At 41.4% G+C, this 20,244-nt stretch overlaps 1 protein-coding gene across 2 annotated transcripts in view; it reads right to left on the reverse strand.

Moving 5' to 3' along the window:
• Positions 1–457: 457 nt before the first annotated feature.
• Positions 458–20,244, reverse strand: part of ELOVL5 (ELOVL fatty acid elongase 5) — a 40,741-nt gene continuing 20,954 nt past the window's right edge. For both annotated transcript variants that reach the window (XM_065730823.1, XM_065730824.1), the window contains exons 3-8: positions 18,206–18,393; positions 8,023–8,100; positions 7,425–7,596; positions 5,816–5,940; positions 3,853–3,987; positions 458–2,394 (exon numbers count right to left, since the gene is read on the reverse strand). In XM_065730823.1, coding sequence (XP_065586895.1) covers positions 2,263–2,394; positions 3,853–3,987; positions 5,816–5,940; positions 7,425–7,596; positions 8,023–8,100; positions 18,206–18,393 — 830 coding nt within the window. In that variant the 3' untranslated portion in view covers positions 458–2,262. The remainder of the gene's footprint in view (positions 2,395–3,852; positions 3,988–5,815; positions 5,941–7,424; positions 7,597–8,022; positions 8,101–18,205; positions 18,394–20,244) is intronic.

Below are 20,244 nucleotides of genomic sequence, written 5' to 3' on the forward strand. Positions count from 1 at the left end.
AAGACCGCTATCTTCTTACACAGTTCTGTTTTCACTAAGTCCATCACCAACCTGTCTGAGCTGCTCAGACCACACAGGGCTCAGAAGTGATCACTCAGAGGACAACAGGAGCTATAGAGAAATTGCAAAAGTGCTTTTTACTTCTCACATTCTGGAGAGAGGTATCATTTCCATTCTATAGGGAGAGTATAGGAAGTAGAAAGCCCATGTTAAGTTCTGCTCCAAAAACTCAGCCTCGGAGCCACTCGAGGTCTGCTTCCAGCAAGTCACTAATTCCACTGGGAGGTTTAATCTGTCACACAGATAACCATTTCTGCAGCCAGGCAATGGATCGGTGTTCAGCCAAAAATCTCTGGGATGCTAAATTTCTCCACATCTCCCCTGCTGCCCTTTGGTCAAGACAACTCCTTCTCAGCGTTACACAGGAAATATAGATTAAGTCTGTACAAACCCACTATAGAATTCAAGCAGAGGTCATCAAAAGTGTTTTAATGATTAAACCATGTCAAACATTAACAACGTAGGTATACTCAGATGAGCCAAGAGTTTATTTCTAGCACATTTAGACAGCCTATTTTGAACAGTATAGCTGCTGTACTGAGCTATGTAAAGACTCTGCAAACCAGTACCTAGAAATGAAGACACACACACACGAGCTTTGATAATGTAAACACGACAGACACTGTCTCCTTCAAAACAAGGACTGAAAACCCACAAGGCTAGCAGGAAAACCTATTAATTCCCTAAGAGATGTGCAAAAAATTTTAAAAAGGTTTAATCTAAAAAAAAAAAGAAAAAAAGAAAAATGAAACAAGTTAAAACTGGCATTTATATAAATATCAAAAATAGCTAAACTTGAGCAATAACCAACTGAACATCTTGCACAATTCCATTTTTCAGAGCTTAATGAACAAGATATTCTCAAGCCAGGCTCCACCACAGCAGATACCAGAGTAACATCCCAGCAACAGGTACATCGGCGCTGCAGCTGGTTCCTTATATATGCAAGGCAAGATTCTACACGAGTAACTTTAAGAAGCCCTCTAAACAAATCCTCAGATAACAAGCCAAGACATTACTGGTGACATACACGACTCATGCTACAGAAACAGACATCTCCAGCACGTTTCAGTAACACTTAAAAAACATTACGTATGACTGAGACCATTTAATTTCACCTGTTTGGGAAAAGACATTTGTTAGGCACGTTTTAAAAATGAATATATGCTACATGAAGACCAACACAGATACCAACTTAAATACAGACATTTCCATCAGAAAAGCATCCTTCTGTCTTCGTTTTTAAATACACTTCTGGATATGTTACAGATTTATACGGTAGCTCTTAAAAGTGTGGATATGGCTATAGTAACAACACTTGAAAATCTGCCAGTTTCCATATTAAAAACCCACTCTTCATTTAGCATTGAAGGATTCCCAGAAATAAGAAAGAGAAAATAAAATGGGTCCACCCTGTATATACCCTAAACCTTAGAGACAAATATTTAAGTCTTACTGGACTGAGTAAGCGCCAATTAATTTTACAGTAGTGACATACTTCAAATAAAAAAATAAGATCTATTAAAAAGGTAAAATAACTTTTCCATCTGTTTTGTGACTGTTTAGTCAGTTAAAGCCAAATATACAAAACTAAACGCACCATTTCTAATTTCACTGTATCACGTAAGGGATACTGAACGCTGTGTATCACATACAGACCAGTAAAATGATAATGGATTCTTCTACATGACTTTTTAATAAAAAGTCAGTCAACTGAAAAGTTGAAACATACCCTAATTTTAAATCAGTAATAAGCTTTGGGCCCTGCTTTTTAATTTAAGGCATGTGTGTTCAACTAACGAAACCAGCATCATACAAATTACCTCTACAATCACATGCATGATCTACAGTAAAAAAAATGGAGTTTAGATTACAGTGTTTTCAAATTGTGAATCATAATTCAGCACCTATCGTATTGACTAGTAAGGCAACAGCAGTGTCGTATACTACAATAATACTCCCTTCCACAGTCTATAGCGGGGTCAGTGATAGCCCAGAATTATTTTTAAACTTCAACCTACTTTTATGTTCTGTATACAGTTTCTAGGGTGTTTGCACTGGTTAAGTCCTACATAAGTCACACTATTCTAGGCAGGAATAGTTACAGTAGCCATTAGAGTATTAGTGCACAACTCTTATTGTGCTTTTACAATCAGATGATTTTGTTGTTGGGGTTATCAAAATGGTTTTTCAGTTTGGTCTTCAATCCTTCCTTTGTTTTCTTTGTTTCACATTGTTCTCAAGGGAAGAAAAGCTGTTTGTGTACCCGTTCACAGTGGCTGTAGAGCCATTCTGATACTCTTTCCTCCTCGAGGATGCCTTCTTGTTGTAAGTCTAGAATATATGGAAAGACACGTGGTTTTGCTTAAATTGATTTAAGACAATTTTCTCACAGCAATTCAAGAAGCATAAAAGAAAACTTGCATCCATCATACTTGCATTCATCATACTGAAGACCTTGTGCTGGCAGCAGAGTCTAACAAGCTAACACTTTTTGTCTGTGAGGCCATATTGTGTGTTTCATTCATCACAAGCAGAGAATTAGTTCACTGGCAAAGAACAAGGACTGCCGTACGCTGGTTGCACCGGTAGTACTATGTTAACAGTAAATTAGAAGCAGGAAAGCAATTTTATGAGCAGACCATGGCACAAGAATATACTCAAAATGACAAGGAAGGAGGGAGGTTTGATGCACTGCAGGTGACTGTCTCCAGCAGCGCCAGAACAAGAAATGGGTAAACAAGGACAGCAAGGGAAGTTTCAGAGACAGAAATAAGAAACAAGTTTGCTGAAGCGGACTTGCAAGGCAAGAAAGAAGGGAAAACTAACAGCTTTCAGGAGGCTCAGGGCACAAAAAATGACTGACAGTGAAAAAATACATGACTTAATTTTCGTTAGAGGGGTTCAACTGCCCAATGAGAGTGCATTTCCAGAGTGTGCACGTGAAGGACAATTCAAATATGAGTAACACCGATGAAGAAAGTAGATTAATATTTGGAATATATGATCATCTTAATTAGCATGTTCATAGCCAGGAAGTCATATGGACTGTGGAACTGATTTTAAGAAATACTGAAAGATCAGAAAGGTGAAGCCTACTATGTTTTCTGCTGCTGCAGTCACTCTCACCAGACCTGACATGTTCAGCTCTTTAAAGAGACATTTAAAATAGGTAACAGAGTTTGTCTGGGGTCAGTAGATTGCATGGGATTATATTTCCTGAAGGTGGCTCCACCTTACCCAGAGCCTGATTATGACCTACCCTGAACAACATAAAGATTGTGTCTAAATCTGTTCAGACATGAAACAAATGTCACAGAAACACAATTCAAAATGCTAATTTTCCATATGGAAATACATCACAGTGATTATAAAGGTGAACCCAAACTGGATTTTTGTATGCTGATAGTTTCAGAAGTTTCACAGGAAATAAACTAAGCATTTACCCTTGTAAAAAGTAAGGAACCATTCCTTTGTCTGCTTCAGAGGTTCACAGCTGCTGTTTTATTTCAGAATGAAAACCCGTTCCCTAAATTAAGCTCCTCCTCTCCCTTACCTGCAGTTAACACTGCATTAGCAAAATGTGTTTCTGTGATACCCTGCTTCTTGAGATTTCTCATAGTTCTGCATTTTGTAGCCAGCACACCCAAAGCCCTTATTAGTGGGTAGACCAGAAAAATGCATGTACATTGCTGGAAGAAAAATGGCACTTGGAGATCTTTCTGTAAAATGGCCTTCTAATGATACAAATCCAGCAGAAAGCTACAAAGAATCTATGAATATTACTTTTACCTGAATGTAGAAATTTGTGAAGAGGATAATCAAAGAAATCATATAAAAAATCTGGAAATACAGCCACCCCTGAGGAAATGCACATGGCCAGACAACACCACAGCTGGTCTGGAAGATTGTCAGGACAAACTGAATCTGGGAAAGAAAAAACAAAACACACACACACACACAAAAAAAAAAACAAAAAAAAACAACAACAACAAAAGAAAACAGAGCATATTAGTGCAAGAAGGGAAAAAGTCATTACTTCCCAAAATCTAATTAGGTATCTCCAAAATAAGTCCAAAAAAGAAAGTTTGATGAATTTATGTTTTAGTGAAACAGAGAAGAAAGTAAACATGATTTAGGAAGACTTTCAGGTTGCGATATTCTATTGTTTAAGTGCTTTTATTTAAATTTTTTCCAAGTTAGAGCATTAGTGTAACCTACATAGAACCGGTTTATAAGTATCCTAAGAAAAAAGACCACCACCTCCAGAGGGAGAGCTCACCAGGTTTTGACTCTGCCAGCCTAACACAGTAGCTCTGCTAAAGATCCAGGGTCACCCCTCTCACAGGCAGAGACTACCTTATATATGGCTCCAGTGAATGAATGAATTTTAGGTCAAAAACTGCACATACGAAGCACAGAAGCTGAGGGAGTGGGGACATGGAAGAGGCCAGAGCTTCAATACATCTGTTTACAACTATCTTTGGTTTTCTCTTTTGGAAAAAAAAGCAGTTTGGGCTCCTGTGCTGCAAAAGCCTTTAGGCAAAAAATTCATCCTTACATGAAGGCTACCAGATTAGGGAATGTTTATTTTAAAAGAGAAAGACAGCTCTGTTCTGCTGTTTTGCTGGCCTAATAGTTATGCATGCAGAGCAGGCAGGGAAGTGGAAGTGCTGTGACAATAGCCAGGGGTGCAGAGACACTCACACTCTGCAGCACTCAGACAGCGTGGATGGAGAACAGGGCCTAAATCTGGAAGGGAAACAGAACAAAACAACCCGCTAAAGCTAAACCACATAGAGCAATCCTGCTTCACCATCCTTCTGGAAGAAACAGTGCTAAGATAAAAGATTTTGAGAATCAAACTCTGAATCACTGATAATCACCAGCAAATGTTACTAAAGCTAATCAGAGGTCATGCTAAGTGGGGAGAAAAAGAATAAGTATTAATGATAATATAAAAAAATCTCTTGGCTTTGTTTTTCCCATCTATAAAAGGAGGAGAACAAAATGCCCACGAGCATTTCATTGTGCAGCTCTGAGATGTTATACACATCTGTAGCATCACTGCAGCATGTATCTCAGTGTTTCATTTCAGAGCTCTTTTTACCCCCAGTTCACAGCGTTCAGGCTTCATCATTGTACACCTAGGAAACAGTATGAATGGATGCAATGGGCTCAATGCAGAATCACAAGTGAAAAAAAATCCACCCATTTACAGTGCGGAAGGAGAACAGAAATATTGAACAGTTTTTAATAAACCATTTGCAACTGCATGCAAAAGTGGAACAGAAAATCCATTGTCCTGCAGGACTAGAATGAAGGGCCTTGTTAGTTGCAGACCGTGTTGCACTCTGCTTCTGCTCTGCCCCCTCAGCATCAGCCTGAGCAACAAGCACCCTGAGGGGCACAGTATCTACACGGGCTCCTCTCTAGCTCCCAAGTCCCTGAAAACTCAGTACTGTGATTCCCAAACACCTCTTTCCACATAGCCTGAGGGAGGGAGAGAAAGATCCTACTAAGCTGCTTAGCATTGATTTGTGTATGCCATCAGCTCCTACCTCCCTTTTGCTTTGAAAACAGTACAGAGAGGATTAGCTGGATTGCTAAGTGATTTGTGTGCACAAAGATGTAAAAGGTATTCCATTTCATTTCCCCTTTTCTACTCATACCAAATTTTTCTGTCCGTAAAGGCAAAAAGATCCCATTGAGAATACAATAACCTGCTGAAGCACTACAAGAGCTCATCACTCACCAGCTGCCCCTGAGTGATGTACTTCTTCCACCACAGATAAGGACGCATCGCTGGAACAGCCGACAATCCATAGTAGGAGTACATGAGGACATGGATAAAGCTGTTCAGCGTGGCACCAAAATAAGCTGAAACAGCAAAGGAGAAAGAAAGTACACTGAATTACCAGGAAAATGCTGTTTCATGGAACCAAAAGTTCAAAATGTTACTGTTTAAAATATGATTTCTCCTCAAACAAAGGCAAACAACTCCACTCCCCTGAAACTTTCTATGTTGACTCAACTGAGTGTCTGAGATGCTTTGCAACTCTGTGCTCTATACCAGCCTTCTGATTTTGTTTGCTCTGTTTATTATTTTTCTACACTCCATCTTTTCAATAGGAAGCTGATAAAAATGAATCATGTAAACATGCCCAACAATCCATAGCTTCTCCAATCTAATTTTAGGCCAGTTTCACTTTCGGGGAGGGAGCCTATTTTGTCATTTACAAGCAAAAGCAACAAGTATCTTCTGAATGTGAAAGCTAACCATTCCCTTTGTCCTTGTTTACAGCACTTTTAGTCATCAAATACATTTCAGTTTTAGCTTAGCACCAAACTGTGTGGTACTCGATGACCAAGCACAACACAAAGATTGGTAAGGAAGAAGAAAAACACATCACCAGAAATAGCACAGAAGTATTTTCAAGACCACAAAAACTCAAGATAGACTCTAAGTACTTGCACTTTTGACTGTTCTATAAACAGAGATTGACTTCTTTAGAGGAAAATGTGGTACTGGATGCACGCTTCCCATAAGTTCAACATTACTCACTGTTGTGCTGACAACACAAAACAAATATGAGTTTCTATGTTGTTTGGCTAGGAAGCAGATTCCTGAGCAATCCAGCTACTTGGTCTGCACTGCTGTTAGTTCACAATGAAAAGGTTTCTCTTGGATGAACATTCAAGAAAGCCAGAATCTATAAGCTGCATATCTGAACCACAACTAAACCATGAAAATACACTTAGTAAATTAGATGCCAGCTAAAAACAAAGGAAATTAAAGAACCTGGCAAGGTTGCCAGAGGTTATAAAGATTTAGACAAAAGAGACATAGAAACCTTTCACTTAAGATGCATTCAGTCAAGTTCATTAGTGCTCAAGGGACAACATTTTAATTGAAATCATTTATTGTGGTTAAAAGTGTAATGAGATTAATTTAAGAAAGTAACACCTCAAGTGAACTTTACGGATTTAAGGAGAAGAGTCACTATCAGACATCTTGCAGCCACAAGAAACTTCTGGCTCTTACTTGGAAAAAAGTACTGTTTAATTTGAGGATCTCCAAAAAATGAGAGAAAGAAAGGCTGACAGGTGCCAGACCTCGACTGCTGCAGTAGACAAAGGTCACAGTGACAAGCAAAATCTCCAAGGTATATAGTCATGTATTTTCCAGACTCTTTGCAGGCATCTTAATATTTTACAAGAACTAGTCATGATTCAGCAAAGTTGCTTAATGTCAGAAACAACATATCCTGCAGCTGAAGATACCAGAAATGTTTGATACGACCAAACAAAACCCAAAACAAGGCCTCTGATGCAAGCATACCCCACCATAACCCAGTACTTACAGTGACCACAAGGCACCCAGTTCATAACAAACCACCAAATATTCAGCATCGTTGCATGGTGATAGACATGCAGGACAGTGATCTGATGATTATTTTTCCGCACAATGAAAAAGAAGGTATCCATGAACTCAATGAGTTTGGAGAAATAGTACCACCAGAGGACACGTATGATCTTGAAAGGAGGAAACAAGTTTTAGAAGTATTGCACATTGTGACCGTAAAATATTTAGCAAACCATGGCAAAAATGTGCTGCAGTGCTGCCTGTAAAGGTGACATCTGAGAAGATATCATCACCACATCTTCCCTCAGATAGAGAGCAGACACACAGTGGCCAGATACAGGCTGAAGACCAACTGTTTTTTGAGCTGGGAACATATATGAAGGTATTCATATAATTTATTCACTCAGTTTGTAAATATCAATGAATATACTGTTGGTTAATTCTTATGTTTGAATATGCATCACCGTCCATATTGTGGAAGGAGAAAAAAACATACAGTTTGATCAAAAACTGCATAACCATTACCATTCTGCTTTCTACTTGCATTCAAGGAGATGATCTGAAATGCAATTGTCTTGAAGTCTTGATTACATTACCTTCATATCAGCTTCACCTCCACTGTGTGTATCTTGACAGTAGAAATTGTATCCTCCTTCCCATACTCCTGTCACCAACTGGGGAGAGAAAAGAACAAAGTGTCACTCAGTGCCAACATGGGGCCTGGCAGTGAGCTCACACCCTGACAGCTTTGGGAGACACCTGGTGACAAGACATCTGTGAACACTTCAATGTGACACTAGGCTGGGTCCCAGCTCCAAGCACCAACTGAATCGTAATGGAGGGTGAATTAACAGAAATTCTTTCAATTGCAGCATACCAGAATACAAATAGGAGATAGCACTCCAGCTCATCCCACATAGCATGTGTTTGGTATAGACATCCGAGGCAGATCTTCCCTTGAGCTGATGATCTCATTGTTGGGGAAAGGGAGCAACCAAAGATTACAGATTGTCATTTATAATACCAAAGATTACAAAATACAATTACAAACACAGGGATCTGACTACATTTTTTTTCAACTGTGTAACATAGCAAACCTTTCAGCTTTGCTATCCTTAACAACTGATGTTTTACCATATTTTGATTCTTCAGGATCTTTTAAAGTAAATCCCTAATCCCAAGCTCATTACCATCTTCACCATAGAAGTGATTTCCTCCACAGTATCTGCCCTTGCCTGCCTGCCTTCCTGACACATGAAATAATACTGCCAATATGACAAAATTACTTTGAATAGTAATGAGAGGGTGACAAGGAGCCCTGTGGCTGGGGCTGGCTGAAGCCAAGGTGGTACCCAGATCCAGCTGCCCTCGTCCCATTCTTTTCCCACAGCTGGTGGACCATGCTGCTGTCCCTGAGCTCTGCGTATGAGGGCTCATGGGGAGCAAGCAGACTGCAAAGGGAAAGGATGAAGCAAGCTCTGAAGGGGGAGATGGAGGAGCACCTGGAAGGGCAGACTTTGAGGGTAGCAGGTTTGAGGACACAAGATGAGAACAAGTGTCTTGGCTCATGCCATGGTCAGAAGGCAGCTTGCTATTTAAGCTATTTATTTTTAAAACCAAGGAGGATGGGCCAGTGGTTCTGGCCTCTGACTTTTAAGAGGATGCCATCAGTGCTTCTATTAAAGTTATACTTATGACAGAAGAGCATGCTTGATGTTTATGAAGACATTTTTTCCTCTTGGAAATAGCATTAGTAGAGGAGTAACAAATTTAGTCTACTTACAAGAATGGGAAGGCAGCAGAAAAAAAACTTTTAAAAGCAGGGACAGACATCCTGCATAAGTGACTTGTCCATTCTTGGTCTTACCTACACTCATGGAGAATTAAAAAAAAAAAAGGCTTTGTAAGGCCACAGTTAAAAACTCATTGTACCAGAAATCATTTAAAATAATTAGTTGATTAAAAGGCTACAATAACTGGTGCTATTAAATCCTGCCCAGAACTGTGAACGGGAAATTAATTCTGAAAGGCACAGTAAAGATTATCATTTAAATGACCTTTTCCTAACGTTATTTCTTTCATGGCTCATTTTCTCCCTAAATTACCTTTAAAAATACCCAATCTGTCTAGGTCGTTATTTTAGACCTCCTGAGATAGAATCAAAGCCACTATTTAGTGAGGAAAAACAAAAGACATCCAGTTAAACCATAACATAAAGACCTGAAATTACCTCACGTAATGGAGAAAAATCAATATTACCACACTACAGTGACAGCAAGGCAGCCTTGTGCATCAGCAGCAGACCCAAGCAACAGAGAACTCATCCAGGTACCAGCTACCTCTCTGGACAAGCCTTACACCAAGCTGCTCTGATGGTATTGAGGGAAAGCCTGTAAAGCCTTCTTGGATGCCTGCTAGTCCATCTGACAGAAAACACTGTGCTGTAATACTGCTGCTAAGAGCTTACAGATGTTTTCATACAGTTTTCACAGTTCAAAGCAGGGTAAGAAATAGAGGAATAATCACAATGTTCGCACTCTGCTTATTCCAAACAGTGAGGGTCAGCTTCCATCTCCAACTCTTCCTTCAGAGCAAAGGTTAGCACAGTGACACTCAGGGGGCTTTCCCTGCGCAGATACAGGTTCACTATCTAAAGCTTGACAAGGTGTCTGGATTGATTCTGCTCTTTAAGGAATAAAGGCATCAGTGTGGATCTAGGAAGCTTCAGTCAAACTCAAGCATTGCCTTGTTTCCAGGAGAGCATATTGTAATAGTGTTATCTCACAGCCATAATGCTTTAAATGATACAAGCAAAGCAACATGTGTAGGAAATAGTAGTATCTTTTAACATAGAAATAGTATAGTTACAATAACAAATTTAAGCCTTCCTTTCCAAAAGAAACTAAAAAAAGCTGCCATGAGCTGACACTACTGCCCATTATAAGTTCATAAGTTCATAAGTTCATAAGTTCATAAGGTTGGAAAGGACCTATAAGATCATCTAGTCCAACCATCCTCCTATCACTATCTCTACCCAACTACTAAATTAAGTCCTTAAGCACCTCATCTAAACGCTTCTTGAACAGCGCTAGGGATGGTGCCTCAACCACCTCCCTAGGCAGGCCATTCCAGTGCCTGACCACTCTTTCAGAAAAGAAATGCTTCCTGAGGTCTAATCTAAATCTTCCCTGGCGCAACTTGTGGCCATTCCCTCTCGTCCTGTCATTACTTATCAGGGAGAAGAGGCCTACCCCCTCCTCACCACAACCCCCCTTCAGGAAGTGGTAGAGTGCTATAAGGTCTCCTCTGAGCCTCCTCTTCTCCAGACTAAACAATCCCAGCTCCCTCAGCCGCTCCTCATAAGACTTGTGCTCCAGGCCCCTCACCAGTTTTGTTGCCCTTCTCTGAACACGCTCCAGGGCCTCAATGTCCTTCTTGTAGTGAGGGGCCCAAAACTGAACACAGTACTCGAGGTGCGGCCGCACCAGAGCTGAGTACAGGGGGATGATCACCTCCCTGCTCCTGCTGGCTACACTATTTCTAATACAGGCCAGGATGCTGTTGGCCTTCTTAGCCACCTGTGCACACTGCCGGCTCATGTTGAGCCGAGCATCAACCAACACCCCCAGGTCCTTTTCCTCTCTACATTCTTCAAGCCATTCTGCCCCAAGCCTATAGCATTGCATGGGGTTATTGTGGCCAAAGTGCAGGACCCGGCACTTGGTCTTATTGAACCTCATCCCATTTTGCTCAGCCCAGCTGTTCAGCCTATCCAAATCCCTCTGAAGGGCCTCCCTACCCTCAGGCAGTTTGACACATCCTCCCAGCTTTGTGTCATCTGCAAACTTACTGAGGGTACACTCAATTCCCTCATCTAGGTCATCAATAAAGATATTAAACAAGATGGGCCCCAAAACTGACCCTTGGGGGACACCACTCGTTACAGGACGCCAGCTGGACTTAACTCCATTAACCACTACCCTCTGGGCACGGCCCTCCAGCCAGTTCTCCACCCAGAGAAGAGTGAACCTGTCCACACCACGGGATGCCAGTTTCCTTAGGAGAATACTGTGGGAGACCGTGTCAAAGGCCTTGCTGAAGTCCAGGTAGACTACATCAACAGCCTTTCCCTCATCTACCTGTCTGGTCACCCAGTCATAGAAGGAGATGAGGTTGGACAAGCACGACCTGCCCCTGGTGAACCCGTGCTGGCTGGGTCTGATCCCTTTATTGCCATGCACATGTCGTGTGATCTCCCTCAATATCATCTGTTCCATAACTTTCCCTGATACCGAGGTCAGGCTGACAGGCCTGTAGTTCCCCGGGTCTTCCTTACGGCCTTTCTTGAAGATGGGAGTCACATCGGCAAGCCTCCAATCTTGTGGGACCTCTCCAGATAACCAGGAATGCTGATAGATGGCAGAAAGTGGCTCGGCAATCACCTCTGCTAGCTCCCTCAGCACCCTTGGGTGGATCCCATCTGGCCCCATGGACTTGTGGCAGTTCAGATGGAGGAGAAGATCTCTGACCATCTCTGCTTGAATCACAGGGGGTGCATTATGCACCCCGTCCCGGACTTCCAGGTCAGGGCAAGTACCATGTGGACAACTGTCCTGTCTATTAAAGACAGATGTGAAGAAGGCATTGAGAACCTCAGCCTTTTCCTTATCATCTGTGGTTATATTGCCTGCCTCGTTGAGTAAAGGAGGGAAATTTTCCTTAGTTTTTCTCCTGCTGTTAATATATTTGTAAAAGGGTTTCCTGTTCTCCTTTACAGCAGTAGCCAGCCTAATTTCAAGCTGGGCTTTAGCATTTCTAATTTTCTGCCTGCAGATCTTGGCCAGTTCTCTGTAGTCACCCCAAGTAGCCTGACCCATCTTCCAGAGGACATAGACTCTCCTTTTCTCTCGGAGTCTCAACAAAAGATCCCGGTTCATCCACACTGGTCTTTTGCTCCTCCGGCTTGACTTACAGGACTCCGGGACTGCCTGCTCCTGTGCCTTTAAGATTTCCATCTTGAAGAGCATCCAGGCTTCCTGGACCCCTTTACCCTTCAGGAGCAAGTCCCAAGGGACCCTTGCAACAAGTGTCCTGAACAGGTCAAAGTCTGCCCTCCGGAAGTCCAAGGTAATAGTTTTGCTAGTCACCCTCTTGACGGCACCCAGAATAGCAAACTCCACCATTTCATGGTCACTCTGGCCAAGACAATCTCCAACCTTCACATCCCCTACTAGTCCTTCCCTGTTAGTGAAAAGTAGGTCAAGCAAGGCATCTCCCCTGGTAGGCTCTTGCACCAGCTGAGTCAGGAAGCAATCATCCACACATTCTAGAAATCTCAAGGACTGCTTCCTCTGCGCAGTATTGTATTTCCAGCATATATCAGGGAAGTTGAAGTCCCCCATGAGAACGAGTGCTGGCCATCGTGCAACATCTACGAGTTGTTTATAGAACACCTCGTCTATTTCTTCATCCTGACTAGGTGGTCTGTAACAGACCCCCACCACGATGTCACTCCTAAGGACTATCCCCCTGATCCTTATCCATAGACACTCTACTTTGTCATTTCCAACCACTAGTTCTTCAACATCAAAACACTCTTTGATATAGAGAGCTATGCCACCACCCTTTCTTCCCTGTCTATCCCTTCTGAAGAGCTTGTAGCCATCAATCCCAGTATTCCAGTCATGGGAGAGGTCCCACCATGTTTCTGTAATAGCTACAAGGTCATAGTTAGCCTGCCTCACAATGGCTTCAAGCTCTTCTTGTTTATTGCCCATGCTGCGTGCATTGGTATAGATGCACTTCAGCTGAGATATCTGCCTCACCCCTTTTTTCAGCACAGCCTCCTTAGGCTCTTTACTGGAGAGCCCTGTTTTATCCCCTTCCCCCGTCACAGCTAGTTTAAAGCTCTCTCAATGAGTCCGGCTAGCTCCTGTGCTAGGATTCGTTTCCCCCTTTGGGATAGGTGTGTCCCATCAACAGATAACAGGCCAGGAGCCGAGTAAACTGTCCCATGGTCAAAAAACCCAAAGTGTCTATCTCTACACCAACCTCTCAGCCAGTTATTCATCACTTGTGTTTTCCTAGCCCATTCTGTGTCCTTCACCGCCCCAGAAGGTATGGAAGCAAACACCACTTGTGCTCCCACCCCTTGAACTAATCGCCCTAATCCCCTAAAATCTCTTTTCATAGTTCGCAGACTTCTCTGAGATATTTCATTGCAGTCTGCCTGAACTACTAGTAATGGGTAGTAGTCAGTGGGGCGTATCAAGTCCGGGAGTCTTCTAGTAATGTCCCTGATTCGAGCCCCAGGGAGACAGCACACTTCCCTGCGGTTTGGGTCTGGTCTGCAAATGGGGCCCTCAGTTCCCTTTAGAAGTGAGCCACCCACTACGATCACCTTCCTTTCTTTCTTAGTAGCAGCAGTCTCAATGCACGGAGGTGACTGCCTTGCCATTGGTGACCTCCTGCGGGAATCTTCCTGCACTTCACCCCTTATCACCTCTTCAACTTCCAATGCTGCAAATCTATTGCTTAGGGGTATCTGGGGAGGCAGAGGGGGAGATCGCCCACGGCACCGAGTAGGGACTCTCTGCCAGCCCTCCCTATCCCTCAGATATCCCCCTTCTGCCCTACGGGGACAGGTCAGGGAGTCCACCAGAAACTGTGGGGGATCTCCCTGGTACCTTTCTCTCTGGCACTCTAGGGAGTTACTCCACCAGTCAATCTCCCTCTCACAGTCCCTGATGGCCCTCAGTCTCTCAACCTCCTCCTTCAATTTAACCACCATGTTAAGCAGATCTTCCACCTGCTCACACCTTGCACAGGAGAACTGCTTAGCACCCTCATCTAGTAGTAGCAGGCTCTGACACTCCTTGCAACCAGAGACCTGTGTAGCCACACTTCTAGGCAGACCCTCTGTCTGGGTCGCCACAGCCTTCTTAAGGCAAGCCCTCTGTCTTGTAGAGACCATGACAGAAAAAAATAAAGACAAAGAAACGAAAAAAGAAATTGAGAGTAAATAAATAAATAATGGTTTATAATAATATATATATAGATATGAATTGAATGTGATACTTCGCGGCCCTCCCTGAGCCCTTCAGGGATATACCCCTTCAGCCCTAATCAGCTGAGGAGTGTGGGCGAGGGCGCTGAAACCCTGGCAACGCCTATGCCTCGTTAACACCTACACCTAACACCATTAACATGGCTTTGAGTAACAAACATATGGCACCCACAGGTAATGGTTTTCCAGAGGGATCCAGAACTCAAGGTGTTGGAGGACAACTTCACTCACTAGCTCTGAGAAAAAAAGTGATGTGGGTGAAGGCAGGACTGCCTCTATGGCTTCAGCTCCCCTGGCAGCTTCCTCAGAGAAAGCAGTGTGAGGGCAGTGCTGGTGTTCTTCACTGCTTTCAAGCTTGGGATTTAAATAACACGTCTGTTAATGACTTCTTCTGATTATAAAACAGATTTTATCAGCTCTTTGGGTAATTAACACTATCAGAGTCCACATGGACTCTCTCAATGAACAGACATTGTATAGTTACATAGAATAAAAAACCCGTTATTTCCCTTTCATGAGCATGCCCTCATCCTATAGTATTAGCATGATGATGCTGTGCTCCTTTGCCCTGACAGGGCCGTTGTGAGGAACCTTTCCCACTCCCCTGCTTTGCCTCTTAAATTATGTGGGACAAGCAGCCCACCACCATTCTCTTTTGATAGTATGAGAAAACACCCCAGCTTTGTCCAGTCATTAAATGCTTGAATAAGTAATTTACAATTATTATGTACATAAAATACTATACAGAAACTCCAAATAAGAAGTAAAAGATTTTTAGTAATTTTAAAATAGGGTTATACCAGGACCAAGTGAGGCAAGAACACAGTAGCTGGAATTAAGGAAATCCCACACTTTTTTTTTTCTTTTTTTGTTCCAAGTTACTGTATACAAGCACTTGGACAAAAAGGTCAGAAAACCAACTAGGTCATCTTTCTCATCCTGGTTGGGAGCATGCCTCACTTTAATGTTATGCTTTGGTCACACAACACTTAAACTGAGCTGTGATGCTATGATTCACAAGCTGAACCATGACAGTTATAACTCAGAAGAAACTCCCAGCCAGGTGTTTAATAGCAAGCTGTTAGAACAGCTTGTTTTCAGATCAGATACTTAAGTTTGTATGCAGTGATCTATGACTTTTCTCAAACTAGGTCTGATAAAAGTTTAATTCAGAAATACAATGTGATGAGGAAGGTGTAATACCTCCTTATTCTCTTTATTCCTTCATTTTCTCTTTATTTTACCATTTTAGCAGGAAAAAGAACACGTGTCACGAAGTGTGACTGATGATCATTCAAACTTTGCAGCTAAATTCCAGTGACAGACATGGTCTGAGTGAGGCTGCTGCTGGCTTTGCATTGACATGCATATTATGGAGGCACTCAGTACAGCCAGCAGATGTACCTGAAGTATTGGAATCTGACTTTTTCCCTATCAGCTGGCCTTTTAGCTCTCATCCTGCAAACAGCAAGCAGTGTAGTGTTACGTCAGCAAGGCTATCTGCTTGCAACATTTTAAGGGATCAGTCCTTGCTGCAGATCACTGCTTGCCCCCAAGTCAGAGAATCACAGGGGCTGGAAGGGACATCTGGAGATGTTCTAGTTCAATCCTCTGCTAAAGCAGGTTCCCTATAGTAAGCTGTACAGGAAAGCATCTGGGTGGGTTTTTAATATTTCCAGAGGAAAAGATTTTCTGGGCAGTCTGCTCCAGTGCTTTGTCACTATCACTATAAAGAAATTTTTTGTCATGTTTATATGGAACTTCCTATGCCTCAGTTTGTGTCCCTTGCCCCTCACCCTGTTGCTGGGCACCACTGAAAAGAGCCTGGCCCCATCCACTTGACTCCCATCCTTTAGATAAGCATTGACAAGATCCTCTGTCAGTCTTCTCTTCTCCAGCCTGAACAGTCCTGTACCTCTCAGCCTTTCCTTGTGAGGGAGATGCTCCAGGCTCCTCATCACCTTTGTACAGCACACTGTTGCTGCATCAGCAGAAAAGCAACATGGAATGCCCACAGTAAAGGTCATCCAGTGGTCTCCTAAGACAACATATGCTACAAAAGAGCAAACTCACTTACAAGATGATCTCAAAAGCATTTTGCTGTAACTATCATGAGTTATCATGAGTTTGCCTGAGTTGACATAACACTGTAGGTTTGTGTATTTCTATTTACAAGGAGAATGTATATTTATAGTGATGCCAACAAACATTCACTTAATGTTACACTGAGAGCAATATTCAGAATGATGGTGTTTTTCTTTATAGAAAGCATAAAACAATATCCACTGTGTTTTAATTGTGAAGAATAAGACAATATAAAAGCTATTCAGGTGGTCTTAAGTACAAGGAACTTCAACATAGCCTTTTCTTAGTAACCTACTCATTATTTGCAAGGGAAGTCTTTCAAAGGCCTATAATCAACAGTTCAGATCTTTTCTATTGTTTAAATGCATACAGTAGTTTTCATTTGTAAAACATGAGAATTATTTCAAGTATTCAAAAAAAGAAGATTGGCTATTCTGAGAATTTTATCCATACTTAGTACAACTGAAGAAAAGTTGATAATTGTAAACCTACAATATAAAGACAGGAGGTTAAAATAATATGAATTACTGCATAATTATAAATAACCTCTGCATAAACTAACAATGCAAATACTGTTGATGAAGTCCATAGCAACACTACGTGTTAACATATCAATGGACAAATTCTGTATGTGCTCCTCACACACTTACATTCGGAGTATCCTAAAAGGAAGATTAGAAGCATAAGCAAATGGAATACGAATTGTTCTAAGTACCTACTGAATCCCACACTGCTCACCCTGATGAATTAGGTATCAAAATTGTCAATAATCCAAATCAATACATCAATTTTGACTAAACTCTTCACTATACAAGAGGAATCGTCTTTAAGTCACTTTCCAACTAAATTCATCTCTTACAAGACTATAAACTACAAACTTGTAAGAAAAAATTATAGCTTTCATTTATTTCTAAGCAAATGTCCCCCTCCTCTTCTCAAGGAAAGCAGTAGTTTCAGTTCTTGTCTGTAATCCCATCTTGAAATTGAAATAGCTCTGGTTAAAAGCAAGCCACAACATTCTGTACATGAAAGCCACATGCTGCATCATTTACTGACCACATTCTTACTTAAACTGTCATAGTTTTCCATTTTCACATTAATCAAAGGCATGCAATTCCAATTACAAGTAGTTAAATTGCACTATGGAAGCAGAAATCTTCATAGTGCATAAATCTTTGTTTTGTCAAGAAAAAAAAGAAGTCCACAGAAAGTCCAATGCAGTTTGAAATCTATTTCTATGTTCAGATTTTAACATTCAAAACCAGATGAATCACGACTGTCTACATGCAATTGTTTCAGGAAAAATAAGGACATGAGAAGCTACTCCAAGTTAACACAAACAGATGACAAGAGTGTGATTAAGCACATTAAAATAAAACACATTTTGCACTCCAAAACAAGATAAATTCTTGCTACCAAGTATGTTGTACAATCTATCAAAGCAAACAAGCCCATCTTCTAGGCAACAGGAGTATTCTCTGAGAAGCGACATCAAAGAATGGTGCAACATTTTTTGCTGATCCTTCCCCATGTTTAGGAAGACTATCTTCACAGATTAATTTCAACATAAGGCAATGTAATTAAAGCAGACACTGAAAAATAACCCCAACCCAAATTCTTTCTCCTACCTCATAAAACATATACAGAGAAAGCAGCGTGAGTCCAAGGTTGTAGATCACTAGAATACCCCTGCATGAGAATGGTTGTTTGTTCCGCATGTACTTTGGTCCTAGCCATACAATTAGTAAGTACAAGACTGAGAAGATAAAAGTAGGGGCATAATTCTCCAGAAGAAGCCATCCTTTTACTCTGGGGTCTGAAAAAAATAAACAAACAAAATTACAAACACTTAGATTTTCGTAAAGGGAAGAATTCAATGCATCCAGAAAAACCTTTACTCAAGAATGATTCTAGCATCAGAGTTAACCAGAGAAGGACGAAGGAAGAACAGCAAGCCTTTTATCAAGTCTTCTTATGCAAGTCTTTTTATGTTACTAATTACAAACAACTTCAGAAGCAAGATTTTAGTTATACGGTTGTTAAAGAAAATAGAAATCTTCATAAGGCAAAGATATTTCTAAACTATTATCTAATTACTGTGAGTGAAATACTAACTACTGCTCAAAAGCTTTATCCATCCTGAACACCAAAGATGAGTTCAAATTAAATTATGAAGCAAAACTTCAGCAATCTTCTCTCCCTTGTTCTCTCAAAGAAACCTTCCCCAGCAGAACAATTTATATTCCCTCATAGAGTCAGCAAAGCTAGGAGTGAAGTGGACACCCTGAGGTTCTCAGTGGATGGTTCTTTTGGCTTTTTGTAGTCTGCACTGTATTGATCTTAGCCTAATTAGATTAACAAATGTGCTACTTCTGATACTTAAATTTTGCAGTCCTTGTGTTAGCAGTGAAACATGAAATAGTCCTGTTTGACTAACAAGACCAGCTGGCAAAATATTGAACTCCTCAGAAAAAGCACATTAACTGCTCACAATGAGCATTTCAGAGAAATGCCCGAGACAAGTGTGTCACAACTTTTTCCACAGTCACTGCTGAGCTGCTGTGAACACACTGTGGTCCCTACCCAGTAGCAGCCTGGCCTTTAACTACCTTCACCTGAGCCCTGTGCTGAACCCTGAAGCCATGCTTGCCAAACCATAAACCAGCAATGTCTTCATTGTAAAGGAATCAAGCAGCACCAGAATCCAAGAAATAAGGCCTTAAAATGTAGGTTGGGAAATGGCTAAAAAAGCCTAGGAATTGTTCAGATTTGCTGACTTTATTTCCTAAATATGGCAAATATAGGCTACGTGCAGTATGTCATATCACAACATCCTGATTAATCTGAGCAAGTTTACCATGAAGGTGAGCACAATCAGGGCACCAAGCAACTCAAGAGCAAGCAGAAAGCACTCTGAAAGATCAGAAGCCTGTTGCAGAGCAGAGCAGGAACTGCCCAATGGACCCTGTCCTGCAAGGCGACAGCAGGAGCTTCACTTGGATAGAGAAAGGAGGTAGGCTACAAGATGAAATATGCTACTGGAACATGAAGAAGCACTGAGCAACACCACATGGGTTAACTATGCACAGCTACAGGATCACACGAGGCCTGGATGAAAGCCCTCGCACAAGGACACTGCTCTGGTGCTACTGCCCCTCCCTACATGCTGAGCAGGATTTCTGCTCTCCGGTCGTGAACTTTTTCCCAGTGAAAAACCTACCAAAATCACTGTTCCTTTAAAAAGAACGATTTTGAGGAAGCAATGCATTCTACAAAATACCTTTTTTTAAAATTTATTTCAGTGAAAACTAAATAAGCAGCTCCGATGATGAGGGTAAGAGTATTTTTATTTCATCAAATATAAATTCCACTAATACTTTTTTTTTTTTCCAATACAACCTATTTAACTTATAAGACAAAACCTGCAAAGAGTTTGAGTGAGTTAAGTAGGTCACTGAGGCTAACACTGGCATGTAACTGCTAGTAAAGAAAACAGCATCTCTGCTACTGAAAAATTATCAGGTCTCCAGGTCAGAAGAGAACAGTCACTGAGACATTTTTGATTTCTTATAGAATCACACTTTACATTGCTCTGCAGACACTAAGAAAACTGATCACTTTTCAAAGTTAGGATGCTAGAAATGATCCTCCTTATGCTCCCATGTAT

Source organism: Cyrtonyx montezumae, unplaced genomic scaffold (assembly GCF_038088225.1).
Source record: "Cyrtonyx montezumae isolate F1298 unplaced genomic scaffold, pur_monq_1.0 scaffold_13, whole genome shotgun sequence".
NCBI classification, from domain to species: domain Eukaryota; kingdom Metazoa; phylum Chordata; class Aves; order Galliformes; family Odontophoridae; genus Cyrtonyx; species Cyrtonyx montezumae.